This window comes from Panthera pardus, unplaced genomic scaffold (assembly GCF_024362965.1).
Source record: "Panthera pardus isolate Hobbes unplaced genomic scaffold, ASM2436296v1 HiC_scaffold_15, whole genome shotgun sequence".
Lineage (NCBI taxonomy): Eukaryota > Metazoa > Chordata > Mammalia > Carnivora > Felidae > Panthera > Panthera pardus.
The window spans coordinates 88,466,431-88,478,671 of record NW_026526710.1 but is presented as its reverse complement, the minus strand read 5'-3'; the positions used below and the strand labels follow the sequence as shown (position 1 = coordinate 88,478,671).

Genomic DNA, 12,241 nt, shown 5'->3' with positions numbered 1-12,241 from the left:
TGATTGCTTATTTCTTGAGAAACTTGACATACAGATCACTGATCTCGGTAGTCAGAAATTAATCGTAATCTTTACCATTGGGAGTGGAATTCGGGCGCATGTCCTATGGGGCCGCCGTGTTTTATACGCCTGGCCGTGGGCGTCTCTGAGACCTGCCGTAACAAAGTACGCAGACGGGGTGACAACGGAAGCGAGGGGGCTCGCACATCCTGCCGGCTAGGACTCCAGATCCAGGTGTGCTCGGGCTGGGGTCTTTGGGGCTGTGATGGAGAATCTGTTCCCTGCCCCTCCCCCAGATTCTGCTAGTTTCTGGCAATCTTTGGCTTGACGCTTCACCCAGATCTTCACGGGGCCTCCTTCCTGTGTGCGGGTCTGTGTCCAGATTTCCCCTTCTTACAGGGACACTGGTCATTGGATGAGGGCCACCCTTCCCCAGCATGACCTCATCTTAACTAATTACACCTGTGATGACCCCATCTCCAACTAAGGGCACATTGTACTGGGGGTAGAACTCATAGGAATTTATGGGGATCACAATTCAGCCCACAACAGAGTCCAAAGGCTTGAGTTCAGAAAGAATATACACTTGGGGGAAAAAGTATTTTTTAGTCTTCTGGCTATAAAAACAGTGCAATAAAATAATGAGTCTTATTTTCCTTTTAAACATAAAGAGTAAGAAGTCGTTTCTTTTTTTTTTTTTTTTTTAACGTTTGTATTTATTTTTGAGACAGAGAGAGACAGAGCATGAACAGGGGAGGGGCAGAGAGAGAGGGAGACACAGAATCTGAAACGGGCTCCAGGCTCTGAGCTGTCAGCACAGAGCCCGACGCGGGGCTTGAACCCGTGGATCGTGAGATCATGACCTGAGCCGAAGTCGGACACTCAACCGACTGAGCCACCCAGGCGCCCCAAGAAGTCGTTTCTTATTCCTCCAAACATCGTATCTAACGAACTTAAGCAGGCTGTATTTTCTGTAGAAACCACAGCTCTTCAGCACATACAGCTGGTTTCCTTATCACAGTGTTGAGTGTCTCTCACCCCAGCAGCATGTTGATGGGTGGGTGGTTAGGATCTTCCCAGGAACATCTTGCGGGGAGCCGGGGCCACACCCTGCAGCCCTGTCTGGTTTCACCGCCAGGCTCTGCCGCTTACTGTGGCAAGTGGCCTCCTGGAGCTCCGCTGTCTCTGGAGTGTGGGGGTGGTAGTGTCTGCTGTCCCATGTCTTGGAATAGTGTCTTTGGATGGTGCCTGCTGGGCCCTCACTGCTGTGACCAGATTGACTGTGGTTGGAACACAAGTACAAAGGAGGTGTGCTTTAAATGGATTTCAAACTCAAATGCAAATCCTCAGCTTCATTCCTCCAGCCTAAACTTGCCCATTTGCAGAATAGGGTGTATGATCCCATATCAAACGAGGGGCTAGTGGGAACATCAGCACGACCCCAAGTACCTGACATAATAGACCGTATTCTACTTTGGACGCGTATCCAAGATAGAACAGCCAACAATCCTAGGAAGAGCTCGCTGTCATTACTCATCAAGGAAATGCAAATCAAAGCCAGGAGATGCCACTTCATGCCCACTAGGATGGCTGTGAGTAGATTCAAAGGGTCAGATTACTACATGTGTGGTCAAGGACGAGTAGATTCAAGGTCAAGGACATGGAGGCGTTGGAGCCCTCGTGCACTGCTGGTGGAGAGGTGGAACGCTGCAGCCACTTTGGAAACCAGTTTGACAGTTTCCCAATAAAATCGGGAAATACCATTTGACCCAGAAATATCAGTCTTGCCTATATGCCCAAGAGAACGAACACGTGTGTCCACACAGGACCTTGGACAGAACATTGGTGGCAGCGTTACTCATGATCACCAAAATGGGGAAACAACTTGTGTGGCCATCAAGTGAAGAATGGATAGACAAAATATGGCACAGCCATACAATGGAGTATTGGTCACAAGTAACTACTGACGTGGGCTACAACATGGTGAACCCTGAAAACATCAGGGTAAGGGAAAGAGGCTAGACGCTACGTATCGTGTGATTCCATTCATAGGAAATATCCAGACTAGGCGTAGGGACAGAAAGTAGATTAGTGGTTGCTTGAGACTAGGAGGAGGGGAAGGGGTGCGGTGGTAGCTAATGGGAATGGGGTTTCTTCTTGAGATGATGAAAGCGTTCTAAAACTGTGATGGTTGTACACATCTGTGAATATACCAAAACCAATGAAGTGTGTGTGTTGACTGGGCGAATTGCATAACATGTGAATTATATCTTATTGATAAAGCTTTATTGCTATTAACAAAAAAATAAGCAAAAAAATTACACTCCACATTTGTAAACTTACTCTGTACTTGCTGTAAACTTGTATTTATAAGTTGTAATAAGTTCATTCACATTTGACTTTAATAACTATCTTTTTCACTGGAAGTGCTTTGTGACTGCAATATAGTTGAATTTATAATAGTTTGGTCTCTTCATTCCAAGTTTATATCTTATCATTATGTACCTACTGTTTACCTTGCCCAGAGCTAAGTGATTTGCAAACCATTTGCAAACCACCTGCGAGGTGGATAGTTTGTAGAGAAGGAAATTAAAGCTTAGGTTGCCCGAAGTTACAACTCCTTACACAGGGCATGAATTCAAACCTAGATCTGCATGGCTACCGAAACGTGCCTCATCACTGCACCAGGTTGTTTTATTCAAGTTGAAATTAGCTAGTGCAGAAAGTATACCAGTACCCTTGGTTCTCTGAATCTGAATGATTTCTGTTTCCCATCCTCCCCAGGATGGTTTTTGTGCAAAGTCCAGGAATTAGTCGTGGCAGCTGACACAGAGGCAACAAGCCTAGAAGGTACCGAATATATTCAGGGACCCAGTAAGTAATCAAGTACCCCAGGGAAACTGACACAGAGGAGATACGCAAGAGTGTTTATTGCAGTATAATTCGGAAACAGTATCAGTCCAGTGCAAAACAATTCAGAAGGCTATTACACAGCAGTTAGTGACTCAAGCAGAGCTACATACATCAACATAGATGAATTTGAAACTACTGACTGGAGAAGCTGGGCGCAGGATACTATGGTATGATGTCATTTACATACAGTCCTCAGACATTCAAAACAAAGATCCGAAACGTGAAAACAACAAGCAACCTTGTGTGTTTGCAGTAGATTGTTACGTGTGGGTCCCTAGACTGCCTTTTTCTAACTTCTGATCCTATGCAGAGGAGAGAGGAGTTGCTCAGAGCACTGACAAAATCAAAGCTACAACTACTCTAAAACCACACCACTGATATTTCTAAAATCTGCACCCTAAATGTCGTTTCTCAAGCCGCTCAGTTAAAATATAGGATGTGTTCGTGGCCTCACCAGGTTTCTTTTCTTTTCTTTTTTTTAAAATTTTTTAGTGTTTGTTTATTTTTGAGAGAGACAGAGCCTTTTTCAGATCCTCTGAGTGCCTCTCTCTCCCCCCCTTCTGTGCTCTCTCTCAAATATAAACATTTTAAAAAATATTTAGGGGCGCCTGGGTAGCTCAGTCGGTTAAGCGTCCCACTTCAGCTCAGGTCGTGATCTCACAGTTCGTGGGTTTGGGCCCCGCATCCGGCTCTGTGCTGACGGCTCAGAGCCTGGAGCTGCTTCGGATTCTGTGTTTCCCTCTCTCTGCCCCTCCCCGACTCTGCTCTATCTCTCAAAAATAAATATTTTAAAAATATATTTTAAAAAAGTCTATGGTGATAGGTCAGGCAAGAGACCATAGTTGTCAAGAAAGGAAATTAGGGGCGCCTGGGTGGCTCGGTGAGTTCAGCTTCTGACTTTGGTTCAGGTCATGATCACATGGTTTGTGTGTTTGAGCCCTGAACCCACCTCAGTGCTGACAGCAGAGAGCCTGCTTGGGATTGTCTCTCTTCCTCCCTCTCTGCCCCTCCCCCACTTGTGCTTTCTCGCTCTCAAAAACAAATAAATAAACTTTAAAAAACAAAAAGGAAATTAAATGTGAGAATTAAACCTTCAGGCAATTGCATCCGGAAATGCTGCCTTACAAAGTTAGCCCTTTGTTATTAAGCTTGGTGTTCTCATAAGTTCAAAAATTTTGTGTGAAATGAGTTTTAAATTGCAAGTATATGAATATAGCATTTGATACTGAATTCGCAACATTTCACTTAAGTATCCTATGAATAAACTGGTTGCTACTGAAGTTCCGTATCAGTCAAGTTTAGATTGGAATAAGCATGGTTAAGCACGTGTAAACCCATGTGCTACGTCCCCCTTTTTCCTTATGGAAGCATTTGATTTCTTTTAAATATATGCAACAGGGTGCTGGAGAATAGCAATCCTTTATAAAAATGTTAGGAACATGTTGAAACAGGTATGATATTCTAAAATGTCAAATAATCTCTCTAAAGGTTTGAATGAATCATCCAGATGTTTAATGTCAGACTGTTAAAGAGGATCCACAAAGAAGTTAGTACTTTTTGGACAGTATTACTGTTTCTATTTTATTTTTTAAGTAGGCTCCATGCCCAATGTAGAGCTTGAACTCACAACCTCGAGGTCAAGAGTCACACGCTTTACCAACTGAGCCAGTCAGGTGCCCCTAGTGTTTTTATTTAGTGAATAACTAATAGAAGTTTTCTTTTCTACCTACTTTAATCTCTTAAAAATCCTGGATTTTGAATTGTGATCTATGTTATTAATGAGGACTCAAATCTGTTTGGTTTACTTCAATTCAAATATCTACTTTAGTTTCTGCTAAAATTATAATAGCAGCTAAAATGCTTTGAGATTTTTCACCTAATCCAATAGAACTATCATGATTTTAAGTCCCCAAGAATACTCAATTAAAAATTTTTTTAAAATGTTTATTTATTTTTGAGACAGAGGGAGACAGAGCGTGAGTGGGGAGGGGCAGAGAGAGGAGACAGAGAATCTGAAACGGGCTCCAGGCTCTGAGCTGTCAGCACAGAGCCCGACATGGGGCTCAAACCCACGAACCGTGAGACCATGACCTGAGCTGAAGTCGGACGCTTAACCGACAGCCACCCAGGCGCCCCAGAATACTGATTTTAAGTGATGCCATTTTAAAACTTGGATTAAAAAAGGAAAGACATACACCACTGTTGGGAGTATAAAATGATGCTTCATTTCTTAAATGCATTTGACTAGTGTACTCGGTCTTCAGTCACTCTTTTGGCCCTAATGAAACATGCAGAGAATTCACGGTAACAGTGTTCCTTACAGCATTATTTATAGTAGCAAGATGGTGGGAAATATCGTCAATGTCCAAGGAACAGTCAAGGAAATGGTTAAATTATTACATCCATATGATAGAATAGTAGTCAGCCATAAAAAAAAAATGAGAAGTGTGTGAAATTTTCAGATGGAAAAATGTTTATGATATGAAGAGAACAGGATATGAGATTATAAACAACATCATCAACCATATATAGAATTGTATGTACAGAAAAATGTTTACAGTGGCTAATTCAATTTAAATTGTAGAATTATGGGTGGTTTTGACTTTTGTATGAAGAATAAAATTTATCTCATATGCAGGAATCATGTTATTTTTACAATGAGAGCCTATTACCGACCCTGTTCTGCTTTACTTTGGCTCAGAGAGGCAAATTGGATAATTATGTGAAAACGTCTCTATATAACCTACAAAATAAGCTGAACTGTGATCTTTGTGCTTCTTCTTGGTAACCACCTCCTTAGGAGCAGAGTGGGCAAGGGTGACCTGGGACGAGGCGGGCTGTTTTCCTGGGTTTTGTTTGGTTTGGAGAACACTGCTATCAGAATGTGTTTGGACTAGACAGAGAACCATGTGACTGGAAAAGCTGAGTTGGAATGCAGGTATTGAAAAAGAAATCTCAATCACAAAACAGCTTGTGATTTTTTTTAAAAAGATCTATCTAGAACACAATTCAGGAAAAAAAGCTGACCTGATATAGTTTATGCTTTCCTCCCCTGACTTGTAAATACTAGGTATGCGTTGAAAGATGTTCTGCCATTTTAGAACCATCTTGGTCAAGTGGTTAACCGCCTTCTAAACTATGTTCTTATTGCATTGTTCTTTTAATCTTTCACTTCATTAAAATGAATTTTTAAATTAAATAGTAAAAACCAGAACACATACTATGCAAATTGTCATTCAAAAAGTACAACTTTGACTTTATCATATTTTCAAGTCTTCAGGTCTGTAAGAAAAAATTTGAAAGAGGTAATGGTTGATTTATATACCAATTAATGCACAGTTAAATAACCTGGAATCCAAAGCTGTCAATAAAATACCTTAATTTCCTGTAATTTTTTAAAAAAATTTTAATGTTTATTTATTTTTGAGAGAGAGAAACAGAGAGAGAGAGAGAGAGAGCACAAGTAGGGGAGAGGCAGAGAGGGAGGGAGACACAGAATCCGAAGCAGGCTCCAGGCTCTGAGCTGTCAGCACAGACACCCGCATGGGGCTCAAACTAACAAACTGTGAGATCATGACCTGAGCCGAAGTCAGGGGCTCAACTGACTGAGCCACCCAGGTGCCCCAATTTCCCTTAATTATTAAAACATTTTGTGGATAGGAAAAACTGAGTGTATAGAAAACCACAAATTTTTCACGTTTGACAGATGGAGTCAGTGTGGATTCACAACTGCAGGTGAATAAACTGCGCGTTCTCTTACCGAAATGTGACTCCCGCATCAGTATTCCACCGCGGTGACTGAGCACACAGTACCCCAGAGGGAAGCGCCCTGCTCCCTCCACCCACACACTCACTGCCTATCTGTGCCTAAGTTATTGCGGGAAAGGTGTTACAACGTCATTTAATGGGAGACTGACAAAGTACCAGATCTATCGGAATATAGAACAGCAGTTTTTAACATCTTGGGTTCCCCACAACTGGAACACAGGTTTGAGGGGTGTGCACAATCCCCTGAGATTCACAGCACAAGCCAGCCCTGTGTTAACCCTGACCTAGTGCGACCAAGCACAACCAACAAGTACAGATTTGTGCAAACATCTCAGTTTGTTTAGGTCTTTTCATTTAGAAGGCAGTACCACTTTTATTTATTTTTTTTTTATTTAAAAAAAATTTTTTTAACGTTTATTTATTTTTGAGACAGAGAGAGACAGAGCATGAACGGGGGAGGGTCAGAGAGAGGGAGACACAGAATCTGAAGCAGGCTCCAGGCTCTGAGCTGTCAGCACAGAGCCCGACGCGGGGCTCGAACTCACGGACCGTGAGATCATGACCTGAGCCGAAGTCGGCTGCTTAACCAACTGAGCCACCCAGGCGCCCCGGCAGTACCACTTTTAAACACACTTGGAGATCTGACCTTCTCTCAGGCTGCGTGCACATCACGTAGTGAGGTTTCCACACCTACTTGATCATTTAACTTGGTGCCTAATATTTAGTGGTTTCGACCAAATTGAAAACAGCAGCTAGATCTGAGTGATGGAGGTTAGGGACCTGGTTACCTGGCTGCCATCCCGTGCCTGCAGTGTGCCGGATCTCTTCTGGGCACAGGGCTTCCTGCCCTGAGGCTCTCCTCTTCTCACTCAGTCAGTCCTGCAGGGGGGCGGGGGAGGGCTTGCTCGCCCCGCCTCAGGACTGGTGGGCCCCGTTGAGGGAGCCTGATTGAAGCTATGTCTTCCACCTCAGAGACAGAGCGTCCTCTGCAGCGTTTTATGGTGGCAGCAGGACGCAGGTTACGATTACCTTTGTTACCAGGATACCAGATGTAGGTATTTGTAAGTCGCTGATAGGTGAACTGGCCCTGATTTAGCAGGATTAAGTGGGGATAATTTGCCAGCTGACTTAGGATAATTATAAAAGAGACAGTAAAACAAGGGAAACAAAGACACCTAATCGTTCGATGAGAATAATCTATTATTCTTATCTATCAGAATAAAACAGACATAAGTATCTTGATGAAGTTGTGAACCTCCACATATAGCACATGGACACAGATCCAGTCTGAGACCCGAAGCCAAGCATTTACTTGCATCTTCAAGATTAAATGCAACATCCCACCGGAAAGGTTTGCATTGTGGGAGCCAGGATGGACGGCTCTTGAACCACTGAGAAACGGGTTGAGGGCTTAATGCCCATATGTCTTCTTCAAATGGTTATATAAATATATTGTCTGAAACAGAAACTACGTTATAATCCCCAGTCTCCAATTCATCATGATTTGTGTTTTGATAGAAGACTAATTTGAGGGGTGGTTGTGAAAAGCACTTCAATAACATCCATTTTTTAAATAGTAGAGCTTGTCATTTAAACTACACTTTTTGGGGCGCCTGGGTGACTCAGTCAGTTGGGTGTCCGACTTCGGCTCAGGTCATGATCTTGCAGTCTGTGGGTTCGAGCCCTGCGTTGGGCTCTGTGCTGATGGCTCCGAGCCTGGAGCCTGCTTCAGGTTCTATGTCTTTCTTTGCCCCTCCCCTGCTTGTGCTCTGTCTCTATCTCTCAAGAATAGATAAACATTAAAAAAAATTTTTTAAATAAATAAACTGTACACTTTTTAAGGAACTATGACAAGGAGTGTTTCTCTTAGTCTATTTAGAAAAGAGCATTTGTAAATGTCTTATTATTCCTGAAGATTTTCCACGTAGTACAGAGGCAATAATCCCCACAGTGAACAAATATGGGATTGTATTTTTCAAGATGAAAGCAATCAAAAGATATGCAAAAGACAAACATATTTAGTTTCCTAATAATGGCCTTACCATTTGTTCTTTAATAGAATTTTCAATCCCAGCTTGCACCATTAAGTCATTCACATTCTTCCGTAAATCTTCGATGCGATTTCCCATTTCTTCCAGTACGATGTTAAGGAGAATTTTACACAGGGTACAGAGCACCAGCCAGAAAGTCCTGAGAGATCCTTCAGATTGCAGCTACTCATCGAGCCTATTGATAAAATGCCCCGGCAGTGCAACACTTAAAACGAGGGATTCAAAGACTACGCGTACTAATACCTTAAGGTCAGTGCAAATTAACTATTCCCCTGAGGTTTTTGGAGCGTGTCTTTAACCTTTGAATTGTAAGCTCGGTTCTTTTTTCTTTTTTAATTTTTTAAAATGTTTATTTTTGAGAGAGAGAGAGGGAGATACTGAATCCGAGGCAGGCTCCAGGCTCTGACGTGTCAGCACAGAGCCCCACAGGGGGCTTGAACCTACAGACGTGAGATCATGACCCGAGCCGCAAGCAGATGCTGAACCGACTGAGCCACCCAGGCGCCCCTTTTTTTAAACAATTTCTATGGAATGAATTCAATTAGTAAAGTGAGCTCTAGCACTCTAAGTCTTAGGACCGATATTACAGCTTATCTGGATTTGCTCAAACTGGAAACAAACATTTTACTCTAATTCTGTTTGAATTCATGTCTTAAAACAGCTGCTGAAGTTGCAAAACCAAACAAAACAAAGGTCAGGGAGCCATATATAGTATCCTCGGTTGAAGACATTCCATGTGATGTTTGCAAGTTTCTGATTCCGTGGAAGTGCACAGATGTTATTCAGCAGACTACTCGGATTTAGTAGTCTGTAGGCTCAGAAAGCCCCACTGGGTAGTATTGTGCGTTGCGTCCTTGTATCGTATTGCTCTCATACAAAATGCCCTGTATGGCTGGCCAAGCAGGAAGTAATTACCTGTGAGTGGTAGTTAATACACCAGGGTATCATGGAAAGGCACAATGTAAACACCAGGACATCGTAGGTCAACAATTATCCACTAATAGCAGACAAAAGATATTCCTTGATAATATTACAGTTCAAAAGCATTGTATAGTATAGTTATAAGATAGAAAGGATATTTCTGAGGTTCAGAGTTGCAGTTAGAGCTTGAAAATGTTCTTGAAGTTCCTGAAATAGGTTTTCTGCCTGAAAAAAAAGAACCATAAGACAATTGAATATAATATTTACTCTTGATGTAGGGCATTTTAGCATCACGGAATAGAACCTCCATATAAATATATAGTTAGTTAGTTAGTTAGTTAGTTAGATTTTGGACAAGGTGCCCAGAGCTTTCTATTCAAAGGCGAAGGAAAATCTTCTGAAAACAGTGCTGGGACAATGAGAGCCAAATACATAACTAACTAACTAAGCAGAGGTGCTTCACACCATACCCCGAAATTAACTCCAAATCATCATACACCTGAATGTAAGCGCTGAAACTATCAAATGTCCAAGAGAAAGTATAGGAGAATGCCTTAATAACCTTGAGTCCCCCAAAGAATTCCTAAGCAGAGCTGAACCAGCCATCCAGAGCACACGTGGGCCTCGCGTCTCCCCTGCACTCTGGGGTAGTTACCAGCTGGGGTGGGATGGCAGGATTTGTTGACCAGGCCATAGGCGAGTATCGGTATTGTTGGTGACGGCAAGCCATATTTGCACAGTGCCTCCTTGTGGCTTACCAAGTGAAATCTGGAACCAGGGATAATTGCCTCCCCGCACCTGTCTCTGTCCTCATTTTGGAGATGAGAATACAGAGACGGGTATCAGTGTGCAACCCTCACGTGCGTATGAAGGTGCTGCGGCTTCTATCGGGAGCAGTTTCCCTTCAGAGGGTTTGGTGTTTCTGTTTCACTTTTGTCAAGAAAATGTAGCCTCAAGTATGTATAACGTCTAACAAATTCTTTTCAAGAAGACAGACTAGCGTTTGAAGTCGCTTCCTGACCCGCAGCCTGGCGCTCCTGCTCCTGGAGCTCCTCCCGGCGAACCGGAAGCGGGAGGCCCCCCCCCCCCCGCGAAGGGTTTGCGCCCCATGGGGGGGGGTGGGGGACGCACAGTCCGGGAGGAGGTGCGGCGCCCAGACGGTGAGGAGGGTGAGGAGGGACGCGGAAGAAGGGAGGGGGGCCCCACTCACCGCGTCCCGCAGCGCGTCCCCGCCCGGGGCTTTGGGGCTCCGCGCGTCCATGTCGGATGATCCGGGTGGTCCAGGTGGGTCGGCGTCCCTGTGGTCCAGGTGGGTCGTGGGGGGGAGGTGGGCAGGTGGTCCAGGTGGGTCGTGGGGGGGAGGGGGGCAGGTGGTCCAGGTGGGTCGGGGTGGGGGCAGGTGGTCCAGGTGGGTCGTGGGGTTGGGGGCAGGTGGTCCAGGTGGGTGGGGGGTGGCAGGTGGTCCAGGTGGGACGGGGGGGGGGGGGGGGGCGGGGGAGGAAGGTGGCTGTGGCGGATGGGCCGGGCCCGCACCTCACCCACACAGATCCCTGCAGCGATGACGGCGGCGGCTGCAGAGATGCTCAGGCTTCGGAGGCAAATACTGGAAGAGCCTGGATGTTCCGTACTCCTGACCCCCGGACGCTGGAAAAGGGCCCAGAAGGGAATCCCTGGGCAGGGCGTGGCTGTCCGCGCCGGGCACCCTGGGCACCGGCGTCAGGTCCTGGGAGGAGGCCCGGGGAGGTGAGGGCTTGGGGAGGTGGCCGCTCCAGCCCGGCAGTCAGCCCCCACCCCCGGGGGAGGGAGGGGAGACCCTGTGCAGGGAAAAGGTAGCTCGTCCAGTTTGACGGCTTCCCCCGCGCAGGACTGGTTTGCTTTGTTTTCATTGCGTCAGAGACGGAAGAGGGTAGCTAGAGAGTGAGCATCGTCTTTTTACTCTATGACAAAGTATACACAGTATAAAATTTACCATCTTTTAATTTTTTACTTTGAGAGAGAGAGTGCAAGCAGGGGAGGGGAAGAGAGAGAATCCCCAGCAGACTCCCCTCTGTCAACAGAGCCCCACGAGGGGCCAAACCCACAAACCCCGTGAGATCATGACCTGAGCTGAAATCAAGTCTGACGCTTCACCAACTGAGCCCCCCAGGTGCCCCTGACATTTACCATCTTAGCCCGTAACCATGTGCAGGGTGCAGGGGCAGGGGTTGTGTCACCAGCGCGCACCTGCACAGCCCCTCCCCGGCCCCTGGCACCCATTGTCCTGCCTTCTGCCTTTAGGTTTCCTCCGTTTTTATGCAATGTGGTCACTTCTCTAGTGAGATCACGGAGACCCTGGGTGACTTAGCTGCAGCCTGCACGTGGCCTCTTGTGCACCCCCGTCCTGGGCCCATAACCACCCACCCACCAGACAGCCAGCTCTTTAAATCTCCGCCATTTCTACGGTCAACTTTATACCTAAGGACGTGACCAAGTCCTGGCACACCGCCAACACTTGCGTCCTGTTCTGATTTTACTGAAGCCCTGGAAGGAAGGTCTCATAACCCATTTCTCTCCTGGCACCCTTCAGGCCTGTCTGGATTGTGGCTCGT

The 12,241-nt window shown here is 45.3% G+C and overlaps 1 protein-coding gene across 4 annotated transcripts; it reads right to left on the bottom strand.

The window, feature by feature from the left end:
* Nucleotides 1-721: 721 nt before the first annotated feature.
* On the bottom strand, nt 722-10,996 carry HSBP1L1 (heat shock factor binding protein 1 like 1). 4 transcript variants are annotated; one of them, XM_019423594.2, is made up of 4 exons: nt 10,864-10,996; nt 9,812-9,878; nt 8,724-8,818; nt 722-1,280 (listed from the first exon to the last, which is right to left on the bottom strand). In XM_019423594.2, exons 1-4 carry the CDS (start codon nt 10,912-10,914, stop codon nt 1,260-1,262), a joined length of 234 nt encoding a protein of 77 aa, XP_019279139.2. In that variant the 5' UTR covers nt 10,915-10,996; the 3' UTR covers nt 722-1,259. The 4 variants fall into 4 exon arrangements, with proteins under 4 accessions (XP_019279139.2, XP_019279142.2, XP_053758853.1 ...); XM_019423597.2 differs by lacking the exon at nt 722-1,280 and adding an exon at nt 5,116-6,195; XM_053902878.1 differs by lacking the exon at nt 722-1,280 and adding an exon at nt 8,217-8,460.
* Nucleotides 10,997-12,241: the final 1,245 nt, after the last annotated feature.